Source organism: Rousettus aegyptiacus, unplaced genomic scaffold (assembly GCF_014176215.1).
Source record: "Rousettus aegyptiacus isolate mRouAeg1 unplaced genomic scaffold, mRouAeg1.p scaffold_m13_p_10, whole genome shotgun sequence".
NCBI classification, from domain to species: Eukaryota; Metazoa; Chordata; class Mammalia; order Chiroptera; family Pteropodidae; genus Rousettus; species Rousettus aegyptiacus.
The window spans coordinates 41,409,524-41,436,012 of record NW_023416285.1 but is presented as its reverse complement, the minus strand read 5'-3'; the positions used below and the strand labels follow the sequence as shown (position 1 = coordinate 41,436,012).

The 26,489-nt window shown below is 34.3% G+C and overlaps 1 protein-coding gene across 12 annotated transcripts in view; it reads left to right on the top strand.

Moving 5' to 3' along the window:
* The window catches only part of PTPN13 (protein tyrosine phosphatase non-receptor type 13), a 167,612-nt gene that overhangs the window by 98,320 nt on the left and 42,803 nt on the right, over positions 1 to 26,489 (top strand). For 8 of the 12 annotated variants that reach the window (XM_036227741.1, XM_036227737.1, XM_036227732.1 and 5 more), the window contains 13 exons: positions 1,478 to 1,552; positions 1,675 to 1,849; positions 3,421 to 3,574; positions 3,850 to 3,988; positions 4,714 to 4,866; positions 7,404 to 7,586; positions 10,371 to 10,533; positions 14,967 to 15,384; positions 15,524 to 15,621; positions 17,211 to 17,267; positions 24,168 to 24,257; positions 24,567 to 24,674; positions 24,847 to 24,978. In XM_036227741.1, coding sequence (XP_036083634.1) covers positions 1,478 to 1,552; positions 1,675 to 1,849; positions 3,421 to 3,574; positions 3,850 to 3,988; positions 4,714 to 4,866; positions 7,404 to 7,586; positions 10,371 to 10,533; positions 14,967 to 15,384; positions 15,524 to 15,621; positions 17,211 to 17,267; positions 24,168 to 24,257; positions 24,567 to 24,674; positions 24,847 to 24,978 — 1,945 coding nt within the window. The remainder of the gene's footprint in view (positions 1 to 1,477; positions 1,553 to 1,674; positions 1,850 to 3,420; positions 3,575 to 3,849; positions 3,989 to 4,713; positions 4,867 to 7,403; positions 7,587 to 10,370; positions 10,534 to 14,966; positions 15,385 to 15,523; positions 15,622 to 17,210; positions 17,268 to 24,167; positions 24,258 to 24,566; positions 24,675 to 24,846; positions 24,979 to 26,489) is intronic. The other 4 variants (XM_036227738.1, XM_036227735.1, XM_036227742.1 and 1 more) reach the window with 2 other exon arrangements.

Below are 26,489 nucleotides of genomic sequence, written 5' to 3'. Positions count from 1 at the left end.
TTACTCTATTCTGTTTTGGTGTTTGTTGCTTGTTTCAAAGAATTATCTGAAAAGCGTATTTGTATGCCCTGAAGTTGATAGACTTCAAATTTCTCTTATAATTTGCTAAGGAAAAGAAATGGTATAGGGTGGTGAAAATTTCATTGAACTACAAATTAGAAGACTTGAAAAGAGTAGGAAGGATATGTTTTTGAGGCTGAAAAGAGTACTAGCATTAGGAGGAAGTTTGACAATTGAATTTATGTTCTTTCCCCAAACATAAATTTTTTAGTTAATTTTTTTCCTGTATTTCTTTTGGTGCAGACAGATTTTAACTTTTTCATACCCTGTTGCCTTAGTCGATCTATATTAGATTCTGTTTTCCATGGCAAACAATTTTCATTTCTTTACTCTATTTCTGTTCTCCTTTAAAATGTATCTATTGGTTCATCAAGTATTAACAAATCCTTAATGTTAAACTTTTACTTAAATGGTGTCTGTCACATGTTCCACACTGTTGAGTGGATAGAATTCTCACACCGAGCAACCAAATGAGCTGTGTACAGTTAAATGAGAAGAGGAAACTAACAAAAGCAAAAATTCCATAACATCTGTTAGTGCAAACACATGCACGTGCACACACACATCTGGCCTCAAGACTAGGCCTACTTTCATTCTGCCTTTTGCCTATGTGGATATTATCTTCCATCCTATTCTGATCCTGCTGCCACCTGGAGTCTGACTTGGATATACAAGGTCAAAGGAAAGAGTAAATTGTGAAGCAGTAAATATGGTGTGTGGACTCCACTTTCCCCACTCCTGAGTCCCCCTGGCTCCTAAGATAATATTTTCTTATTTGAGGCAGCAGTGGTGGGCAGAGACTGTGATACTTTACACTATCCCTAGTCATTACCATTTAGAACAAAATACAGTGTCACAGGGTTTCAAGAACATGATTACAGATGGAGATGTATATTTCATTCTTTGACTATGCGTTGTTTTAGGGCAAATTGAATATCACTCTCGAAAACAAGATTCTGTTCAATCAGCAGTATTAAACCAAATTCTTACGTGAACTTGATAACTCTATATCACTTCAACAATTAAGCCTACTATCGTTTTTTTTGTTTGTTTGTTTGTTTTTTGTTTGTTTGTTTGTTTGTTTTTTGAGAGTCTGAGTCCCTTTGGAGGCCAGGAAATAAAAAACTTGTAAAACAGTGTAAAGCAAGCCTTTATATTTGATATCACTGGTAGAAAAGAAAGCTAAGAAGAAACTTCTGTTCACACTTAATGTAAGGCACATTCCGTTCCTGTTCTTGGTAAATCCCACTGTACTTCTTTACTGAAAGTTTGTTTCAAGTCAAAGTTTCTTCATTTGTTTCAGTTCTAATCAAGTGGCTTTACATGTAGTTTATTATTATTATTACATCATTTTCCTTCTAAGGAAAGAACCAGAATAAATAGTTAAAGCTATTAATTCTACTTATGTGATTTGCAGAATTTCTTTGGCCCCGAGTTTGTGAAGATGACAATTGAACCATTTATATCTTTGGATCTGCCACGGTCTATCCTTGTAAGTAATAAAACCAATTTGTGTCACTATTAGGAAATAATTTCAGTCATTATATTTTTTAAAAACAGTTGAAATTCTTATAAAGTTTACGTTAATAGATGCCGTTTTTTTTTCAATTGTAGACCAAGAAAGGGAAGAATGAGGATAATCGAAGAAAAGTAAACATAATGCTTCTGAGTGGGCAGAGACTGGAACTGACGTGTGATACCAAAACTATATGTAAAGACGTGTTTGATATGGTTGTGGCTCATATTGGCCTAGTGGAACATCATCTGTTTGCTTTATCTACACTCAAAGGTGCCAAGACATTTTAAGTACAGGGTACAGCATGGGAACTTGGCAAAAAGTTGACTTTCTGTACCTGTTATGCCCAGCCTCGTTCTGAGAGCCAGTAACTACATGATCATCCAGCATGGAGAAGTAGGAGTTGGAAACTCCCTTCCTTATTCTAACTGGATTGTGTTGTTTTAATAGCTGTGTCTTTTTGCATCTTCTGCACCTAGCCATAAAGATTTTTCTTTGTCTTTGGCTATATAAAGATAGATTTTTAATTGTTATTATTTTGGAGACCATTATATTATGTATGTCAATTGCCTACATATGTACTCTAGAAATTAGTATCCTGCTAATATCAATTTGGATATATAGCAGGACCTTATTTCTGAATCTTCAACTTCTTTAGCCTACTATTCTGAAAATATACAGTGTCTTTTTTACATGTTGTCAGTTGATGACTGAAAATAAGTCATTTCGCATGTTTTTAAGCATTACATCCACTGAACTCTGTGACTTTCATGGCCACGGTGATTTCAGAGCATGGCTTCAGTACAAGTCGCTCCTATTTATCAATTAGAATTGCCATGTCAATAAGAAACCCTTTGTAATTAAGCTTTAGAAGACCTTTCTGTAATAAATCTTTATATTTATAAATTATTCTTCAATATTTCAGATTCCTGTTTACCTCAAAATATAACTTAAGAAACCTTCCACAATAAAGTACCATAAATTATAATTGAAGGGTCAAATCATCCTGAAACCCTATAAGATCAGGATAATGTCTTCTTTGTCATAAGAGAAAAATTTTCTTCAGTTCAGTTTATTGAATTCTTGTTCTTTAAAAACTAATAATTCATTTTCTAGAGTCATCCAATAAATATTCAGTTAATGCCTACTAATGTTGTCACTTTACTAATTACAATTTTAGACTAAACCAGTAATAGTATCTATATGAAGATATTCAATTAAAGAGAATTTCCATTTATAATATACCTTATTTCTTAAACATTCTGGATAAGTCTAATTTTATTCAATAATCTTTTATTTGGAGACAGTCAATAATATTTAAATGATGATATTAAAAAATAAAAATAAAAATAAAATTATGACTATTATTCCTCCTAGGTTTCAGCTGATGACTCAATAATTATAAAAATAGCTAATATTTATTGAATGATTTCCATGTGTCACATACTTTACTAAATATTTTATGCCCATTGTGTCATTTGAGCCCTACAACAACCTTATAAATTAGGAATTTCAGAAATCAGCAATATCCTCATTTCACAGACAGGAAAATTGATGTCTATAAAGCTAAAATTTATTCAGTGTCTCCCAGGTATTAAATGGTGTGTCCAGGAGTTGATTCCAGGTCTGTCAGTCTTCAGAGCCCTCATTCATAAAAGGCCGGGCCACATTGCCTCCCATCCATATGCAGTGCCTCAGAGCTCCCTGCCATACTTGTTAACAAGCTTGTATTCTCATGTGAAATTAAGTTCTGCAAGTCTGACCACCACCCACCAAAATGAAGAAATTAGAAAAAAAAATAAAGTTTAAAAATTTTTTTTGAATGTTTTTTCATTCTGTTTTAGATAATGAATATTTTTTTGTTGATCCTGATTTGAAATTAACCAAAGTGGCCCCAGAGGGATGGAAAGAGGAACCAAAGAAAAAGAACAAAGCCACTGTTAATTTTACTTTGTTTTTCCGAATTAAATTTTTCATGGATGATGTTAGTCTAATACAGTGAGTATACAAGAGTTTTTATTTTTCTCTTTTTGGTCTCTGGTCTTTTGTTTACTGATAGTGCATTATTTAATTCTGATTAATATTAATGTTTTCTGTATCATAAAAGAAATATTTCATTCAATAAAGTTTATTAAACTTTTGTGCCTTAGAAACTTAATAATAAGCTTAATAATAAAGCATCTTGGAAACTAAACATATATGCCAATAATAAGAATCATCCCAACATCCAAGTCAAAAGCATAGAGGTTTTGCATGTATATTTATTTTTTCAGACATGCTCTGACCTGTCATCAGTATTATCTTCAGCTGCGAAAAGATATCTTGGAGGAGAGGATGCACTGTGATGATGAGACTTCTTTGTTGCTGGCATCCTTGGCTCTCCAGGCAGAGTATGGAGATTATCAACCTGAGGTTGTACTTAATTTTTTCTCCAGGACCACTTTTTCATTGGTGTTCTTATCTTCAGAATAATTAGACTAAATTTGGTGGAGGTGTTTGCTGCTTAGATCTGGAGATTTTTGAGGCTAGTTTGGTGCCTCAGAATGGCCAAATTTTCTATGTACATTGGTAATAGAAAATCATACTGTGTGAGATTTCTTTTCTTCTTCTTTTTTTTTTTTTTCTTTTAAATTATCCTGTTTCAGAGTTTGGGAATATCTAGCCCTCACCCTTCCTTCTCCCAATTTCTAACTGGTAGATACTAGACACAGGGTTACCAGTCAAATCTGGATCAATCCAGTTCTACTTTTCACATGGACCCTTACAGTGATGGGTTGAGAATCTAGCAGAGCTCATAGTATGGAGAGCCGATGTTCAAGGCTTAATGCTTATGAATATAAGTGGATCTAAGAGGAAGCAAAGAACAAGAGACTGTACCACTCAAGCAGCATCCTTCATAACATTAACCCTTAACTATAGTGACATTTGGACTTTGGTTGTCAGTCTCTCCTTAAGCTTGCCAATTAGTTTATTCATTCTGTCTCACTGAATGAAAGAGAAAGGCTGATGCATTTCCTCTAAAATTCACTCCTCAGAGAAAAGTATAAATAGAAGTAGTTTACTTCTTGGTCAAAGCAAGAATTTTAAGATAAGAAGGGGGCAAACAGAATTGCTTACAAAAACATTCTCCTTTCTAGGTTCACGGTGTGTCATATTTTAGACTGGAGCATTATTTGCCTCCTAGAGTGATGGAAAAACTTGATTTATCCTATATTAAAGAAGAATTACCCAAATTGCATAATACCTATGTGGGAGCTTCTGAAAAAGAGACAGAGTTAGAATTTTTAAAGGTAAGCATGCAAGATTACAAATGATAAACTTTCTATATTTTTCAAAGCAAAGAAGATGTGTTGGGGGGCATATATCTAAAAGATCAGATGTCAATAACTGATACTATGCATTATCTCATCTCATTTATTCCTGACTAAAACTATGGTACTTTACTTCTCATTTTGTAAAAGAGAGAATTGAGGCTCAAAGATGAAATGTAATGTTCCCAAAGTCGATGACTGTTATGTGGGTCAAAAGTATGATTTGGACCCATATCTATTTGGCTATGATGCTTTTATCCCATTCCATACTCTCAAACTCACGATCATTATAAAGAAGAAACAATTGAATTTTGTGGCTGGCTGGGTAGGAGAGGAAAGTTCAAACTGATACTAGAATTGTTTTGCTTCATTTTTTTCTTAAAATGCTTAAAATTCAATTATATTCCCTAAAAATGGTCTTTCTACTAAAGCCAACTAATTCACATAGGAAAAGAGGGTCAGAAAATTTTGCTTATGGTGCAGTTCTACCACTAGTTTCCTATGAGACCTTAGATAAATAGAAACAGAATTATACCACCTTTAATCTAGGATTTATGGTAAGAAAGGCAAGGTGGTTTGTTTTAACATGAGTCTACATTTAAAGATGTTCAATTATATACTTATGTTTTTCCTCAGTTATTACATTTTTGTACTTATAAGAGGTAAATATCAAGTTACATTATATTTTCCTTAATAAAGATAGAAAACAGATTAGCACAGAGAACAGTATTTTCAAGGGGATTTGCAATCAGGCAGTCTTGCATTTCACTTCTTATTTCAACCACCTAGGCAAACTTGGACCTAACCTTCCTCAGTTTCAGTTTTCTGCCTATAAGTAGCATCTTAATGCACAGAACGTCGCCCTACTTCCTCTAATAATACATCCTGTTACTCCTTTTTTCTTTACTTCAGTGTCTTTCTTCCAACCTAAGAAGTTTTTATTAATACACCTTTCTAAGCTTACTCTTCTGTTATATATCAAATTGCCTTTGAAAAACTTTTATATCTTTCTGTAAACACGCTTTATTGACGTATAATTGACAAACAATAAAATTTATCATTTTTTAAGTGTTCGATTCAATGAGTATTGAAAAATATATTCAGTTAAGCAACCACCTGTACAATCATGATAAAGAATAAGGGTTAGCAAACTGTGGCTTGAGTATTTTGTAAAGTTCTATTGGAACCTGGCCGTGCTCATTTGTTTCCATCTTGTCTATATCTGCTTTTATACTCCAACAGCCAAGTTAAATAGTTTAAAACAGAGACCATATGACCCACAAAGCCTAAAATATTTAATCTCTGGCCCTTTAAAGAAAGTTTGCCAACCCATGAGACAGCACATTTCTAACATCAAAAATTTCCTCATATCCTTTTACAGTAAACTCCGTTCCACGATCCCTAGTCCCTGGCAATTACTGATCTGCATTCTGTCAGCGTAGGTTTTTCTTTCTTAGAATTTCATATAAAGATCATATATTATGCAATCTTCTGTGTCTGATTCTCTTCACTTTGAATTTTGAGATTCATCCATGGTGTGGTATACATCGATAGTTTCTTTTTTACAGCTGAGTTTTCCTTTGTACAAATACACAGTGATTTATTTTTTCATTATTTGATAGATATAAAGCTGCTATAAATATTCCAATACACATTTTTGTATAAACATATGGCTTTTATTTTTCTTTAGTAAATACCTAGCAATAGGGTTGCTGGGATCTATGATAAATTTATGATTAAATTTACAAGAAACTGCCAAATTGTTCCAAAGTGGTTGTACAATATTACAATATATGAGATTTCCAGTTGCTCCACATCCTCAACAACACTTGCTATGTTCAGTCATTTCAATTTATCTATTGAAATAGGTAAGTAGTGGTATATCATTGCGGTTTTAGTTTGTATTTCCTCTTTATGTTAAGTATCTCTTTATGTGTTTATATATCCCATTTATATATCTTCTTTGTTGAAGTGTGTAATAAAATCTTGTGGCCACACTTGTGTCTGATTCTGTGTCTCCTTACTGTTGAGAAGTATATGTTCTTTATACATTCTGGATACAATTCCTTTAGCAGATATATAATTTATATATATTCATCTCCCAGTCTGTGACTTACCTTTACATTATCTTATTGACTTTTGAACTGCAAAAATTTCTAATGTTAACGAAGTTTCAATTACCAATTTTTAATTTTATGCCTCGTGTTTTTTATGTCCCATCTATATGTCCCATCTAAGAAATCTTTGTCTAACCCACAATCATAAAGTTACTCTAAGTTACACAGTTTTAACTCTGATATTTAGGTCAGTGATTCATTTGGGGTTTGTTTGGTTGGTTTTTTTTTTTCATATATTGGATGAAGCAAAAGTTGAGATTCATCTCCTTGACCTGCAAATATCCAATTGTTCTAGCAACATTCATTGAAAAGACTATCCTTCCCATATTAAACTACGTTAATACAATTTCTATGTCTTCATGTCGCTTTTTACCAAGGTGTATTGTATTGATCCAATAGGTCTGCCAAAGACTGACAGAATATGGAGTTCATTTTCACCGGGTGCACCCTGAGAAAAAGTCGCAAACTGGAATATTGCTTGGAGTCTGTTCTAAAGGTGTCCTTGTGTTTGAGGTTCACAATGGAGTCCGCACACTGGTCCTTCGCTTTCCATGGAGGGAAACCAAGAAGATTTCTTTTTCGGTATGTCCATTTTAACCCCTTTTGATTATATTTTAAAATGGGTGTTGTCAATTTTAAATGAAGCATATTAACTCACTTTCCTTAAGTAAACTTTAGACCGTATCATTCAGTGGAGCTAATATGTCTTCATATTATTTCATTCTTTCTTAGCTGTAGAAAGTATTAGTGAGGTTTTGTTTGCATTTAGTTCTCTCAGGAGGTGATTTCTGAAAGAATATTATGCATTCCTAGCTGGTTACATGCTCAGTTAACTTTAGTTAAATTACAACCAAGTTTATTTCTCTGTTAATTCAGAACTTATTTTAGGGTACTAACTCTTCACCTGGAGAAACCCCTCTAGTGTAGTTAAAACAAATAATTATCTTAACCCCTGTGAACTTTGTCTCGCTCAATAATAGGCTCCTCATAGCAACTGTATTTGAATCTCAGTGGTCCAGAGATTTACCAAATTTTATGAACTAATCCCAGAACTTTCTGCAGTTTTAAGTTTTAGTCTATACTCTCTATGGACATAAAGTAAGAGAATTGATTTTTAGAAAATCATGTGTAGAAAGGATAGTGAGCTATAAAGGCATATTTTGATTCTGGACATAGTTGGAATACCTGAACATTGAAATACAATTGGCAAACCCATTGAAAATATGTTCATGAATTTGTTTTCCAAATGGTATTTAAGGACTACTGACATCTTTAGGTTATATATTTGGGCTGAAATGTGGTCTCACCAGAACAATATTTATAAGGATGTCAATATCAAGGTCCCAGCTGACTAGATAATCTTCAACCTCGAGACTTTTGAAATTAGCTCTAGACCTAATGATTAGCTGGTGTGTGGGTTTCCTGTGAAACTCAGTTAGCCACAAGATTACCAGATAATAACATGTTCTCTAAGGAAAGCCCAGACCATCCTCATCTTTCCAAGACTGTCAAGACCAGGAACTTACCTGGATTTAATTTACCTACCCCAGGAGAAATGCTAGCAGAGCAAGTACCTGGAGGAAACCTTGGGTTAATGAAATACAGATCTAATTTGGACCAGTTTTGAAAGGCAACAAATCAGATAATCATCCAGCATTCAGTTCTCCGTCATTTGCCAAGCTTTCACACTGGCCCTAACATATATAGCACTAGCTGTGATTAGCTCATTTTTTAAAGATCTGTAGTGATAGAAAATAGACCACATTCTCATGCAAACTGTACTTATGTTTAACTTCTTTATCCAAAGAGCTTTCTCTGACACAGAGCTTTCTTTTTTAAACCCTCCGTTTTTCTTCCATTAGCCCCTGAGGGGATGGAAACACCACACTTCGCCCTTCTCATCTCTCACAACTGAATTCCTCTGGGCACATTTCTTGTTCAGTCCACCAGTTAATACTTAGAGAGAATCCATTACTCTTATAATCTGTTCCGCACCTGTGCAGCTTTATAGCTGTGGAGGTCAACATCTTTGGGAATTACTTGGCAATGGTTAAGTGGTATGTTTCCTAAAATTTTCCTAGTTAAAATTTCCTAACTACATGAAGAGTTACTAAATATGCTACTGATGGTAAAGATACTAGATGGTGCTACTATAGCTTTAAACTTCCCTCTAATACTTGCTGGTGTACTTTTCAACAGAAAGAATAGGGTCTTAGAGATTTCATTGGCAACAACATCTTATTTTGTTTTTATTGCACTGATTAAATATTTTTATAGCTGGATTCTATTTATGGCGAATGGTACTGGTTTTCTATTTACAGTTGTGATCTAACATTTCTTTAAGTGAATTTATGTAAGAAAGCCAATTAAAAAATTTATAAATATAGAAGACTAGAAATTATGAAGATGGCACCTGCATGAATGAAGTTTGAGTAATACTCTTATTGTATCTTTCGTGAGCTTACCAATTTTAACTTTTCATGCTTATTTCTGTATTTGAAGTAAAGACAAGAGACATGAAGTAGAGAGAATAATTTGCTCAGTAGAAGCCAGGAGCTGGAGTGGACTCTAACTGGACTTCAGCACTTCTCCAGAGACACTAGTCTTAGATCAGCATGTTGAATGCTAGCCTTTTAAGGAATACAGATCACCGGCAAGCTCACCACATAGGTCGCAACATTTTGGGACGCCCACTTACATAAGAGGCATTCAGTTTTCAAGAAACATCAGGGAGATGAGACTGATTTGTGGTTCTCCTCCTTTCCCTGAATTTGGCAAGTATCACTGTCTCTAAATATTGATGTGTTCATCTTTCAGTCCAGCAGTTACATTATCCATTGCCTTTCCATTTCCACATTTTCTTTTAACTTCCCACAATTTCCATCCTAGTCTTCATGCCACCAAGTCTTCCTGACAGAATCACAGATCTTATTATATATTAATAAATAAACTTTTCTTGAATTTCATTTTCTTTACCCGAGTAAGTGGAACATATATTTCTTGTAATTTCTTATTCAAACAGTTTTGGTGTTTGTAAACATTGCAATTTACAAACATATCAAAAATATTAATCCCATTAAAAGAAACTATGTTTGCCTTGCCGGTGGCTGGTATGGAGCCTGGTTTAGGTTATAATTTCTGAAAGTGGCAAATGATGTTAATTTCATTTGTTTCCTGAATTTGTAATAACACAGGGTGTTATGTTTTTCTATATTTATATTAAATGTAGGTCAAGGAATAGTTATGCCTAATAATGTGAAATAAGAATAATATTTACTGTTTAATTACTGCTTATAGAATTTGGTCATGTAATAAAAGTAATAGAAAAAATATCCTAATTATTCATACCTCTGATTAATATTGTAGAAAAAGAAAATCACATTGCAGAATACATCGGATGGGATAAAACATGCCTTCCAGACAGAAAACAGTAAGGTGTGCCAGTACCTGCTGCACCTCTGCTCCTCCCAGCACAAGTTCCAGCTGCAGATGAGAGCAAGACAGAGCAACCAAGATGCCCAGGATATTGGTAAGGAAAAGCAAAGTACAGCAGATGGCTCCAGGGTATATGCATGGTTTCTGACACAAATTTTAAGAGTTTCTACATTTAGGATGAAAATCATAAGATATGTAGATATTAAAGGACTAAGTCAAAGTTTATAAAAGGTGTCACAGATGAAGCTGAGACTTCAACTTCATATTCATTTTAAAAACAGCTCCCCAGATTAGTCAGGGAATACCTGTTAAAATGTCTGTTTTGTGCTTATCATTAGGCTAGCTGATGTCCAATACTATAAAAAGTTTGTTCGTGTTTTCTAACCATAGTAAACTAACACACTTGGGGAGATAAAACCAACAGACTTGAAACAATAAAACACAACAGAGGGTCAAAGTTTTAATAACAGATTACATTGCACAGACTGTGACCTGCACAAAAGCAGAGGGGGATGAGAGGCTAGAGTACTTGAGTGGTGGCACTTGAACTAGAATTTGAGGGACAAAAATAATTAAGTAGTTTGAAGATAAATGGAAAGGTTTTTCAGGTGAGAGAAAGAGCACGGGAAACAAGGCAGGGGCAGGAGGAGTATGTGCCCAGCATGGTGAGGTTACATGCCATAGCAAGTGTTAGTGGTGGCGATTTCCCCACCTGTTAGTTTTCCTTGGGTGCATCCCTGTTCTGAAACTGAATTAAATAACCACAGTACCCAGTGTAAGTGATTTCAGTTCCTTTTGAAAAGCATCAATAGAAGAAACTCATTCAACTCTGAAAAAATATCTCAATCAGAACTGAAATATTTAAAAGTTACTCTGAAAGACCAAACCATGTGTAAAGATTAAAATTATACAGAATCTGGTTCTACATAGTCAATTCTTATAGACCTCAGTGAAACACTCTAAAGAAATTTGGTTTAAAAAGTTATTAGCACTGATGACCTTGGGCAGCAGAGCTCTATGAATTCTCTATCCAAACTTCCTCACATGCTGAAATCTTACAGAAAATGTATTCCCCGTAGGATCAGAATGGGGTGATGGCAACCTATGAATAGATGTTTCTCAGTCTTAAAAAATCAAAACGGTAGGGGCTGTATGCTTATTAAAAATGAAGATTCCAGAAACTTACCAGAAACTTGATGAATCCCAATGTTCGGACATTGGGCCCCGAAAATGTGCATTTTAACAGGCTTTCTTCAGTCATGATGTTTATGCATGCTAAAAGATAACTACTTCTGTAAAGTAATCTTATTATTCCTTTTCTTTCTCTGCTTTGCTCTGCTAAAAAAAAAAAAAAAAAGTTGCTCTCACATATTTTCAAAGTATAGTGAAATATCAAACTTTTAGAGCTATTAGTATTCCTATTTGGACTAATATTCTGTTTGGTACAAACCAGAATTAACAACTGAAGGTTACATCATTATGGAGATTGCACAGTGCGCTATAGTGAAGAGTCAGAAGACAAAACTGTGAGGACAGCCTTCCATCGTCAACATTCCTCACACTGAAGAACAGTATAATGTGGTAGTCAAGAGCATGAATTGTAGAGCCAGACTTCCAATCGTCAAACCTGGCTCTTACAAGCTCTGAAACTGTGGGCAGGCTACTTAAATTCTCTGCGTTAGTTCCCCATCTGTAAGATGATAATCATAATGGTGGTATGTACATTATAAGATTATTGTGAAGATGAAATAAGTTCATACAGTAAAGCACTTTCAAAGTGCATGACAGCATAAGTGTTGAATAAATATTCATTATTATCATCACTGTCATCAATATTATTTTAGCACTACTATCACCTCTAGTAGCAGGAGTAGTAGTAGTGGAATGACCTTAGGAAAATAAATGACTTTTTGGAATCTCATTTTCTTCATCCATGGAATGGGAATGCTCTCTGTGTTCCTCAGGTTTTCCCCTGGGAACACATCAGCTCTGTATCCTAAACTCACATGTGAAAGCATTTTAAGATGGCATTATCTATATTTTCCCCCAGATTTCGTTAAACCATCAAAGGAATTATTTTCTGCTTAGAATCAGCTTATAAATAACTGCCTGCCTACTTAATTATCTGTACTAGACAAGTGAAGATAAACAATGTTATCTATAGGATGTTGAGGAGCTAACAAGTGTGTGTTACTTCTTTAAAGTCATAGAATGTTGGTGCTGGAAAGAACCTTAGAGCTCAATATGTCCAATTTTTTTCTGATGAGGAAACAGGTTCAGAGCAGATAGTGTCTCATTTAACCTTAGAGTTAGAGGTCAAACCAGGCTGGAACCCTGATTTCTTTAGTCCTTAACCAATATTCTATTAGATGAGTTTCCAAAACACTAATTTGCATGGAATTAAATTAAGATTAATAATTACTTTCTGAGCACTAACTACTTGTAAGACGCCATGCTAAGTGCTGTGGAAAAACAAAAATAAATGTAGTCCCTCTTCTATTACAACATAAGGAATTACAATATGAGAGCATACAATATAAGGAATTACAGACCAGTACAAGGGACTGAACAATAGCGCAGGCAGAGATTGGGGCGTGTGGAGGGTAGACTGTATAGAGCTAGCAAGCCTTTGAGTTCAAATTTAAAACAGTAGCCTTAGGGTGTAGGCTTCTTCTCGTGTTTTTGTTTTTGTTTTGTTTTGCATCTTGGCTGTTTATGTTGGAGTCCTTTCTGAAGGCAGCAGGCCAGGCCAGGTAACTTGAGGGTTTATGATCTCATCCCATGAATATAGGCAGTATTTTGAGTCCTACCCAGGCGTAAACTATGAATGGATTTGAATAGCAGAATCTTTGATATTTACAAAATAGATCCATCCTAAATTGAACTGGCTGTCCCTATTCTTACCAAAGTTTGGTCTACATTTTCCTTAAGGTTGAAGAATATATCGGATATAAAGATATTTCCCGGTAATTGAATCTATATAAGATTGTTTTTGCGTCTTTGATTAACATCTGAGAATAGAAATAATGTTATCTGCTTTAATAAAAACTCTGTACTTTAGGCTAAAGATCATTCTGGGGATTTTTAAACCAAAGTCTTTTTTTTTTAATTATTATTATCGTGTTTGAACTTGGTGTCCACTTCTACTTGAGAGAAAGAAAATTGAATTTTCCTGGTGACAATGAGACATTTTTATTATACTTCATCCCGTTGTATGAGTATTAAAAAAACTTCAGTGTTCTGTCTTCTACACCTGAGATAAAATCTTGATTATTAATCTTCCTAAGAATTAGAATATAATGAAATTGAACTGAAAGATCTAAATCAGCCACAGTTGATGAGTTATTTTTTATGGAGGTGTTTGCTTCTGTTTTACATAGAGGTCAAGCTGTTTTCCCCAGAGTGTGACACAGGGTCAGCACTTTTCACAGGGCAACAAATGGGGTTCCTTGCAATGTGGATTACTAGTGCATGAACAGCTACGTCATTTGAAATTCTGTGCTCCTGATCCTTTATTTACACCAAGAGATTTTGATGCTAAAATTCTGCGATGCCATGCTTTCATTAAGAACCTCAAATGTTCAAATACCGCCATGACAATGGTTCTCCAAATCAGAATAGCTAAGCACTTGTTATAAGGTATCTCTAAATTTAGCCTCTAAAATAAGACTTTGGATGTCTGTTTAGGAGTGAAAGGAATTTAAGCACGAAGAGACCCCCAGCTCCTGGATCATGTTATAATTAACAGAAACCAAGAGAGAGAAGACAAATAATATTTGATTCTCCCATGGCTCTTGTGCCTCAATTAAATAATGAAAAGTCACCAAGTTGGATGGTGAGATGGCATAATAATAAAATAACAAAAGAAACTATTTTCCATAAAAGCTTTTTTTGGTAACAGTTTTACTGAGATATAATTCACATACCATTCAATTCACACTTAAAGTATACAGTTCAGTGGTTTTTAGTATAGTCACAGAGTTGTGTAACCATCACCACAATCCACCATAAGCCCATAAAAATATAATAATCGGGAACTTTTTTCTGGGCAAAACTCCTCTGCACAGCTGCTTTTTCAGGCATGATCTCACCATCGGCCTATCCAGGTTTCATCTCTCCCTCTCCCCATCCTTGGTTTGCTGGTATTTTAGCAGACACACTACTAGGGTTGAAAATTTCTCCTTCACATGTCATTCTCATTTCTAACTGAAATTTGTTATTGGGAATTTGGGGTCAGCAAGCCTGAAGCCTAAACATTACTGGATCCAAGGGAATATTAGATGAAGTAGGAAATGCTGAGCAGGCCCTGGATGTGAGAAAGCTACAAGGATGGAGAGATGGTGTGAAAACCAAGATCTTCCAACCTCCTTTTTAAAGTCCTTGATTGCCACACTCTGAAAGCTACCTCCTGTGCCGGCAATCAAAATGATTAAAAAACTGCATGCTGTATTTTATTTATTAAAATAACTCTTCTCGTAAAGGTACTGCAGTGTTTCCATCATGTAAAGCAATCCTATTTCCTTGTAGAGAGAGCTTCGTTTAGGAGCCTGAATCTCCAAGTGGAGTCCGTTAGAGGATTTAATATGGGACGAGCTGTCAGCACTGGCAGTCTGGCCAGCAGCACCCTGAACAAACTTGCCGTTCGACCTCTGTCAGTTCAAGCTGAGATCCTGAAGAGGCTATCCTGCTCAGAGCTGTCGCTTTACCAGCCATTGCAAAACAGTGCAAAAGAGAAGAGTGACAAAGCTTCATGGGAGGAAAAGCCTAGAGGAATGAGTAAATCATATCATGATCTCAGTCAGGCCTCTCTCTATCCTCATCGGAAAAATGTCACTGTTAACATGGAATCACCACCACAAACCATTGCGGAGTTGGTAGGAAAACCATTTCACCAGATGGCAAGATCCGATACAGAATCTTTGGCAGGACTCACAAAACTTAATAAGTAAGAACATAACTAACCCAAATTACATATTTGTAAATTCTACATTTCATACATTTGTTTTTGTTTTGACATTTTATTATTTTCGCCGTATTTTTTTACATTGACACTTGCCCCTCCTACCTTCCTTTTCCCTCTTTAGTTCAAAGTCTGTTGCAAGTTTAAATAGAAGTCCTGAAAGGAGGAAACATGAATCAGACTCCTCATCTTTTGAAGACCCTGGTCAAGCATATGGTATAGGTCAGCATAAACAAGCTTATGTTCTTTCTCCCATACCTCGTGCTCACAGTCACGTGAACAAGATCATTTAATTTATTGAGAAATTATTTTTGGTTCTGTGTCCTAATTGCCAAAACTGTTTGTGAATATAAAATTTTAGGCTGCTTAATAGGTACCAAGTCAAACAAGAATTGACTTATAACCAGTGATTGCTCTATGGCACAGACTGTTGCTTAGCTTTCTATTAGTGGCAGTTAAAAGCCATAATAGTCTTAACAAGAAAACTCAGATAGTCTGGTACCATGGCTTTGGATTTGTCTTATAAGCCTGTAAGAGGAGACTCCACTGATGCTGTATTTTTTGAAGAAAGTTTTTTTTAAGGGTACCTTCAGCTTAACATGAATGGAATTGTCTCTCAAAACAGATGATTTTAGGAGTGTGCTATGGTGAGTAGAAATTCTTAGCTGATTAAAGTTTTAGAAATTTCCCTATGCCTATTAATTATTTAAGTATAAAAGTTGTGTGTATTTATAAATACACACTACCTTATGAGATAAATAGTTCGGGTTTCCTGTTGCTTTGTGCAGCTTAAAGGGGAAATGCACTGGAATGGACCTTACAGGAGAGTAGTAGGTATTTAAGCCCAGACATTTGAACAATTACTCACAATAGGAAACAGCTGGGGGGGATTAAAGGGCAGCAAGGATTGCCTTCTTCTGGTCTTGTTTAACCAAATAATACTTTTTTAGCCCAATTTACTTTCCCTTAAACCAAAGTTTTGACATTTAACTCTAATTACGCAAAGTTAGAAAGTAGTATTCTCACACCCTGTAATTGAATTGAGGGTATGTGGAGTAAATGAAGTCAAAAGAGAACTCTGCCCTATATTTGATAAATATTTATAAAGAGCAACATTACTTTATTAATGTGGGCTTCTACAACTTTCAGAGATTATACTATCATCATTTTAAATTGAATTGATTTTTTAAAAAAACTTTTAAACAGGTAAAAGGCAAGATTTTATCCTATAGGTCACCTTATGTGTTGAAAATAGCCTAAAAAGACACTGATTCAATCTTTTAGGAAATAATTTTCAAAGTACCTTGACTATAACGAAGTCTCTTATAGAGTCTAAGTTATTTTCATTAGGAAGGCTTTTGTCTACTTAAAAATCCATCTCATTTCAGATGTAGAGTAATAACTATTCCATAGAAAACACAAAATAAAACTCACCCATGAAAGAAAATTTATTTTCTGCATTTATTTTTTGATAAGGTTATTCATTCTTGTTGAAAATTGAATTTTCTTTTAACATTTGAACAAATGTTTTTAAAACTCATTTCAGTCCATCATTTCTTATTTGGCATATCAAAGTGTCATTGTCAGAAACAATACATTTGTGTTTAAATTTATTCTGCAAAACAAGTTGATATGCTTAACTTGGATATTAAAAATAGTAAATAAGTCTATATGGGAAGACATTTTTTTTAGTGTAAATAAAGTGTTGCTGTGTAAATGTTTTAGTGCTTTTTATGAATTTATCAGAAGAAATTCTGTATCTAGTATCTGACCATTTTATAAACTGTCTAATAATGTAATTTGTACCACAGGAATGACTTTGCATAGTTCTGGAAATTCTTCATCCCAAGTACCCTTAAAAGAAAATGGTAGGTTTATAAAATGTTTTTCCCCTCATTTCCATCATATCTTTTCTTTTGTACCTTATGAGGTAGTCTTAGACCTAATAATGAAGGGTCTCCAATTCCATGCCAAGGATTTTAAGCCTTAACATTGGAGAATTGTATTTCGCAGCATCATAGTGATGTGATAGGACCTGTAATTTAGGCTAATATTGATGAACTAGAGAAATTAAGGATAAGGACACAAACTAGAAAGCTGAGATAGTAGTTCAAGTGGGAGATAGTTTTGATTAAAAATAGTTTTAGCTGAGACAGTTATTTTAAAGGGACGTTTGAGATGGATCTTGAAATGAAAGGAGGATTTATTCAGGCAGAATGGCATGAATAAACATTTCAGACCCAAAGTATAGTGTGATCAGAGACATGTAGACATACGAGAAGATAACAGGTTCGAGGAACTAAGAATCTCAGCACAGAGGCACATGAGGGCAGTAGCTCAAGAGTAATAGGGACAGGCTTTGAGTCTTATCCCAAATATTATGGGAAGAATTTGGAGACTTAAAATGTTGAGACCGATAGTTTAGAAGTCTAAGAGGAAAAGAAACAAAGGAAGAAACTTTGTACAGTGACTTGAAAGTCAGTGATTCAAACTTTTTAGACTTTAGATTATAAAATACTTTCAGTATATTATCTTATTTGATCTTTCTAATACCTTTCATGGTTAGAAAGAATGTTTTATTACCGCATGACTGGGCATACACTACTTTCCTCAAAATGTTTCAGTCTCACCCTCAAACTCTTAAAGTTGAACAAATCAGAAGTCTGATGAGAAAGAAGCAAGTCTGATGAGAAAGAAGCAGAATGCTAATCAAAGATTTGAATCTAGTTAAATTTGATGAAGTTTTAAGTTTAGTTCTAATTTTCCTGAGAGCCAAGGCAAAAATGAAGGCATAGGAGTAGGTTGAACCTTATGAAACTGCTGGTTTTTGTAGGTCAAAACTGTCAGACGCCAGGGTGCTATTTTGTGTAATTCTCATTCTGTATTAGAAATCCACATACCAATTCTTCGAGAGAGGAAATTTTTTCTTGAAAGTAAAATTTGTGTTAAAGTCAGAATATACACAATATCTTAAATACTCATAGCAAATGTAGGATTTTTTTTATCTCATTTTTTTAAAAAAGGTATCAATCCTGAAAAATCGGAGGGCAAGTCATTAAAGAAAAAGTGAACTTGTACTTGGGCCTAAGTTCCTAAGACCCTGGTATATCTTTGATTATCAAATGTCTTACATAAACTTAATTTAGAACACCTCTATGCCTAAAATAGTTTATTAACATGTCCATAGTGGTAATAATAATTATCGACTAACTGTTACTGAGTGCTTACTATGTGCCAAACGCTGTTCTAAGCACTTTATGTTTATATCTCATTTAATCACAACACCCTATGAGGCCTGTGCAAATGTTATTTCCTTGTCACATGTGAAAAACCAGAGCATCAAGAGCTTGTGCAGAAGGTCATGGAGTTGGCAAGTGCCCGAGCCATGATTTGTGTGCGGGAATTCTGTTTCCAGAGCCCAAGCTCTAATCCACTCTTTAGACTATCTCTTAACATAATAATGCCTAATTATTCATAGGTGTTATTTCTCCTAACTAAACTTTGGGAGAAGCTGTACAATAATCTATTCGAAGATGAGAACTTGGAATGTGTTTTAACCTAGCTCCTGATGTAAAAGGATGTGAATTTACACCGGGTACCACATGAGCAGCATGTACAGGGTAGTTTCTCTGTTTAAACCTCTAGAAACTTCATCTTCCCATCTTCCCCAATCCACCTTCTTGTGGATGTGTACCCCAGCTGGCTTGCAGACAAGTCTGTGTTTTTTCTCAAAATTCTTTTTGAATCAGTGCTCTGTCGAGAATTGAGTTTTCACGTAATAGAGCATGGTAAACATGTTTTTCCAAATGAGGTGACTAATAATCAAAATTTAAATACTTGCACATGAGTCAAATATAGGACTTCTTATTCGAATTTCAGTGTTCTTCCTTGCTGGTCAAGATTATTAGAAGAAAATGAGAAATGAACATCAGTTAATATTGAATTATTTTTTATTTAATATGAGGATCAATGAATAAAATTCAATTTTAACCTTTTACTACTCTCAGAGATCTTTAAAGAATGTGAAACTTGAAAGAGAAGATAAAGGGGAAAAGGCAGGAGTCTTCTAATCTCATGAAACGGATCTTGAAAGAATTCCAACTTTTTGATTGTGATTGTTTTTTAAATGTTGCTTAACATTTCAAAAACCACGCTTCTTATAATATTACTTCCTAAGAGAGTAAAAACAAAAAAATATAGAATTTATGCAAGAATTGTAAAATTGGTTTTTAATATTTTTTGTTTTACTATAATCCAGGATTATTATACAATTGAAAAGTAACTTTTAGCTAGATTTGTCACCTTCCTTCCTGTCTAAATCACAAAAATGGGGTCAAATACTTTTAACAAAAACAAAATGCCAAAAAACAAAAAACTCACGTAAAATAGGTTATTCTGTTGCAGAGTAACTTGTTACAGATAGTAAAATAAACTTTTTCCCCAATATTGAAACTATTACTTTTATGAGCAATCTGAATTCCAAGAAATAAAATGTAAAAAACAAAAGTAGGATTTTAAAACACACTTTGTTTACTCAGATGTCAAGGACCAAATGTAAATTTAAAAGCTAGTTTTTCCACCTAAGGTTTAATTGGAATACCTATGTAATTAAATATTATAATAAAAAGTCCAAAGTGTTCACAAAGGATTTAGATACAAGAATTAACCACAAGCAAAAGACAGAGTCAACTGAACTGAGGACTGAAAGGAACTTAAAAGTGTATCCAAACCAAGCTTTTCCATTCTATGGATGAATTAAATGAGTCCCCAAGATGTTATGTGGCCCCAATTTACTTGGCTAATTAGTGCTGGCACAGAAATAAAACACCAAATTTTCCATTATGTTCTCCTCTTCCTACCACCAGAGTAGTAAATATGTAAGGTAATATAACAATGGAAATTATTTCTCTTTGTTTTTATACCAATATGGTGCTGCTCACCTATCATCCTCAAGATTTGAAATGGGTCTTTTTCCCTACAATGAGTAATGGATTTGTCCAGATCCTCCTTGACCTATAGTTCAGTTAATCTTAGAGTCAGTGGCATGGAGCTGCACTATAGTTGACAAGGGTCTATATCTAAAACCAAAAAATTAGTTTTTCTTGCAAAAAAAAAAAAAAATGTCGACTCATTTGGCCTTATCAGAAATATACTCTTATTGGGAAATTCAGTTCATTTAGTCATAGGTATAGCTGTCATTACTATCTAAAGTTATTCTGGTCGGAGACTATATATGTCCACATGAACCTTATGAGAGATGAGAAAGGCAACATTCGAACAATAGTCTCTAATGCAGAGAGGGTATGCATTTAATTTCTAAATTATACATTTATCAATTGTTCTTAAGCTATTTCCCAGGTAAACATTGAGAATGACACTGATAGTTCCTGATCTGATAATACAGCATGTATTACTCAAAGAAGTGGAAATTTCAAATTGAGGCTCTTTTTCACTTTAAAATAATTGCAGCATTTTGGAGGTCATAGAGTATATTAATGGGAAAAGAAAATTCTTTGAAGGATTTAAATATATATACTCCCTGAATACTAATGGCTTGTTTTCATACAGTAATTAAAATAACTTAGAAATATATTGGTACTTGAAATACCTAGCTGCCTCACTTTTAGAGATTTATAAATTCTGTTCAATTCGCATTGAATTCTATAAATATCTTTAAGTTTCCTTGGGTTGTGGTGTACTCTATACCCTCAGATACTTCCTTCTCCTTTTTTTTTTTTTTTAACCAGTGGAGATGTATTTGAACATCTATGTGAATAGAATACAAAGATAAATAGAAACTTGGCATGTGCACAGTACTATCTAGTAACATGGAGTTGCACACCAACATCCTTCTTTCCTTCTGTCCTCACATTAATAAGTCGCTTTATATGGGTGGGGAAGGACATCGCCGTTTAAAAGAGTGGGTTAGCAAAGGTTTCCTTTCCAAAGAGTGTTCAACTTCATCCTACTCAAATCTTGTGATGTAGCCAAACTGATTAATGACATTTTTTCAGAACCCTTTCTGCCAGCCTTCTTTCCATCTTAGCTTTTGCTAATGCCTTACTTCGTGCTGTACAAGCACCTCAATAATCCACTTATTAAAATCCTACCCCATTTCCTTGAAGTCTTCTTTATTCCTGGCATGAAGAGGTCTCTCTTCTCTTATAGGTCTGACTCATGCCTTTGCACTGCAACTATTTCACTGACAGTCTTAACAACATTCTGTTTATCAGTTAGGCTAATTCTTTGTTCGTCTAGCCTGATGTGATTCAGCTTACACTGTGCTAGCAGCTTTCATATACATTATCTCATTTTATTTGCCCTAATTGCCTAGTGAGAGACTTTGACAGGAAAATTGTTCAGTAAACATTTGAAGGTGAAAGAATAATTGAATAAATGAATGGTCAAATCTCTCTGGTGAATTCTTGAATATAGAGAGCTTCGTGTGTTGCTTCTAGTTAAGGAAATAAATATGCAAAATATTGCACATTTAGTGTGTGTGTATGTTCCGAGAATGTTTACCTCGGATATTTCTTAGTACACACACACTTATTAGTCAAATAAATATTATAAATAACCAATCTTATTAGTGCATGTATTAGAAAGGAAAATAAAGAAAATGGCATTTTTATTCTTTGAATCAATACCTTTGACTTCTAGCAGGTATGCCTTAGGAACATTAAGAACATCAGTTGTATAATTAAAAGCAAAAAACATTGTGGAAAACAAATGGACTTTATCTTCATGATAGTGCCAGTTGCATTTAATACCTAATGTAACCTCACTCCCTTATTTGTTATATTTTATTTTATGGGTTTTCTTCTGTTGTATTTTTATTTGTTTCTAGCTAGAAATTAGACTTGTCTGTTTTAGGATATTAAGTTATTTTGGCTGCTTAGATGATAATACTAAACTAAGAGTTTATATATATATACCTCATATGTAAGACTTTTCACACCATTGTCCAATGGTTTGGGGTTATCTCAAAAAATGAATTAGGAATACTGAATTATTTTTACTCTCATTGATTATAACTAAGTTTGTAACTGAGTTTTGGTCAAAAAGAAACAACAAAATAGGGACATGTATATTACAGGGAGCTAGCAAACTTGCACTAATACTTGGTGTCTACGGTACAAGGTTAATTCACTCCAGAGAGCAAATGATTGTTTTTATTGTTTTCTGAAATTAAAGGAGTTTATTTCTAGAATGTGAATTATCACATACATATCATTTAAGCATTAATACATGTTTTATAACAAAGTTACTACTTGTTTTATAACATACTAATACAATTTTAAGTCCACAGTAGTCAGTCATACATTGGCAAATAACCCCTAATTTTCAAAAAGCTTCAATATGCTTAAGAACGTTATAGAGATGAGTTTGAAGATTGAGTTTACAAAAATATCTTTCTGAGTGTGTTGCAGTCATTTACCAATACTACCACCACCTCACACTCGGACCAGTTAGACCTGTCAAATTATAATCGCCATTAAGAAGTGTATTAATTTGCTAGAGCTGCCACAACAAAGTCCCACAGATTAAGTGGCTTAAACAACAGAAAGTTATTTTCTCACAGTTCTAGAGGCTCGTAGTCTGAAATCAGGGTGTTAGCAACATTGATGCCTCTCTTCTTGACTGTAAGTGACGGTCTTCTCTCTATCTTCACATGGTCTTCCCACTGTGCACATATGTCTATATCCAAATTTCTTCTTCTTATTGGATTAGATTAGGGCATACCTTAAAGACCTCATTGTAACTCAATTATCTCTTTCAAAAGCTGTATCCCAATATGGTCATGTTCTGAGGTGCTAGGAGTTAGGGATTCAACATATAAATTGGGGATGGGGGGAAGAAGGGACACAATTCAGCTTGTAACAAGAAGACAGAGAGTATGTATATCAAACGACCGGATTGCTAAGTAAATGATGTAATGTTATTAAAATGACAATTAAATAACATATTTATTGGTTTAATTTAGGAGACTACTGAATGATCAGCCTACTTAAGGAAAAAAACTCAAATGGAAATAAGAAAAAGTTAATTGTAGTATTTAACTAGCATTTATCAAGCACTGACTTAAGACATTTTGCTGGACAGTGATACTAGCTATAATGTGGAACAAATCATGAACTGTTATTCCTCATCTATAAAACAATGATTAAAAATCTCTTTTTTTACCTCATGGGATTGTTTCACAAATGAAATGAGAACTAAGTGAATATCCTTCGAAAGTGTAAAGATGTTAGCCGAGTCATCACTGAGATTTTTAAAAATAAATTATTTATTCTTACTACTATTTAACTCTAGAACTTACCATGAATATTTTACTCATAAATAAAAATGCCAACCACTTATTAGTAGGAAACCTTTAACATATTGAGCATTGTCAAAATCAGGAAGTCAACCTTGATGTGACTGAAAGACATGGAGTCAGAAAACCTAAGTTTAAGATTACTCAGTACTAGCTGAGTAAACCTGTTCAAATTATTTAACCTCTTGAGGTTTATTTACTCATTTCAAACTGAAATGTACTCATTTCACAGGGACTCATTTATAAGGGATAAATGTGAAAACGTACAGTCATTTTGTAAATCATAAATTACTATTGAACATAACATGATGGCAATATATTATTTAAAATATAATTTTATAGTGACCAAATAATCTATCAATGAGCCTTGTTAATATTTAAACTGGAACAAGCAATCATTGTTAATGTCTGAGCATGTTACGTTTATCTTAAAATTATACATTTTCAATAGATGTACTACATAAAAGATGGAGCATTGTATCTTCACCAGAACGCGAGATCACCTTGGTGAACCTGAAAAAAGACGCGAAGTATGGTTTAGGTAAGTCACTGTGAGATCCTTAGTCTATAGGATGCATAGCATTGGTATTGAGGCACCAACCTGCTCTGATCAGGATACTGGCTGCCCACCCACGACCCCTTCACCTCGCCTGCCCAGTTAGGAAATGCCAAAGATGAAATGCTTACAAGCATTACTTCCACTAAATTTAACAGTCGCATCTGACAGGTGTTACCTGTTAATCATACTTGTTGGGACAGTCCCTATACCTCTATGTGTCTAACAAGCTAATCATTAGTCATTGAAAGCACCAGTATCGTGAAGATCTTTTTAAAATGTGCTGTTTTACAGGATTTCAAATTATTGGTGGGGAGAAGATGGGAAGACTGGATCTAGGTGTATTCATTAGTTCAATTACCCCTGGAGGACCAGCTGATTTGGATGGATGCTTAAAGCCAGGTACTTTACATTTAGGTGATTTTCCTAAGTACCTACTGATAGGCATGAGTTTGCACAGATTTCAAAAGTGGAACTTGGGCCAAACAAAAAGAATGAGGGGAGCATAACATTTCTACAAATCAGCATTAATTTCTCTTTGTCATTGAAAATATTGGATTGTCTATTTTTACAGGAGATCGTTTGATATCTGTAAATAGTGTGAGTTTAGAGGGGGTCAGCCACCATGCTGCAATTGAAATTTTGCAAAATGCTCCGGAAGACGTGACACTTGTTATCTCTCAGCCAAGAGAAAAGACATCCAAAGGTAATGTTGTAGATGTCGCTTAGCTTTGTGTTCTGTTTCACTTTTCACAAGTCCAATAGGTAAATTGGATTCAAGCTCCGTATTTCCTTTCTGGAAGTTTTAAATGTATAGTTGTGATTGTTTTAATTTTATGCATCCGTATAACTTTTCATTCATCACTTCCAAGATTTTCTATTTCATTCTTCTTTAGTAATACAGTCAGCCCTTGAACAACCCAGGAGTTACAGGTGCAGAACCTTGCAATCCCAAATTTTGTATAAATTTTGACTCCCCCCAAATTTAAGCTGTATCCAAGTAGGGGATTGGTACCAAGACCTCTTGCATATACCAAAATTCACAGATGTCGAAGTATGCTCTATAATATGCCTTAGATGTGGAGGGCATACCGTCGGCCCTCCACATCCACAGACTCCCAACCATAGAACAAAAACAGTACTGGCATTTATGGGGAAAAATCTGTGTGTAAGTGGACCCATGCAGTTCAAACCTGTGTTATTCAAGGGTCAACTTTATATGCATAAAAATGGATTTGTTGGGCAAAACTGATGTCACTTAAGTAAAGTCTCCTAAGTATTTGGTGCTTTCCACCACTTCTTAAGTCAAATCAGAAATAAAATTCTTTATTATTGCCTAATTAATATAGTTCTATAACAGTTAGCAATGAAGCCCTGTCCTGAACCAGATTATAAAAAGGAAAAGGATAACAACATGCCAGAAATTTAAAAACAAGACCATATCATTTCGTCTGATAATCCCCACCATTAGCATGTTGTAGGAGAAAGGGCACTTGACAAAGATCAGATGACTTGAATCTGAGCCATGCCTGGGCCACTTATTAGCTGTATGCTGTATGACTTAAGTCCTCTTGAGCCACAGTTGTTAGGAGGATCAAGCGGTAAGGCAGTGTGTGTAAAGTGAGTGCACACTGCACGTGCACTGCTGCGCGGTGGGCATTGAGAAGGGCTCCAGAGTCTAGGGATAGATTGTGTCTCTACCACTTAACACTACATACCTTGATTAAATTACTTGAACTTACTAAGGCTCTCTTTCTTATATTACAAGTGGTGAATATAAAAGTGCTTATCTTGTAGATTGTGAAAATTAAATAAGATATTGCATGTAAAGACTTAGCACATTTCCTGGTACGTACCTATTAAGCACTTAAACGTGAGTTTTAACTGTTATCATTAACATTATTTTTCAAAAACATTTTTAAAAACCTAGACATTAACATGCTAAATAAATGTAAATAAGTTTCATCCCAAAGATACTGAGAATTACGTAAAAGAATTAGTAATAGACAGTTAACTTAGTTTAGACAGAATTTTAGGTGTAACTTTAAGTAATTATAAAATAGAAACCGAAAACAAACTTTCATACACTACGTTCTAACAAAAATTTCTTAAATTTTACACACGTGAATCGTATTGTAAAAAGTCTTGCATTTTACAGATTACTGGTTTTTTCTTCACTAAATGTTATATACGGTGTGTATGTATATAAATGATGTA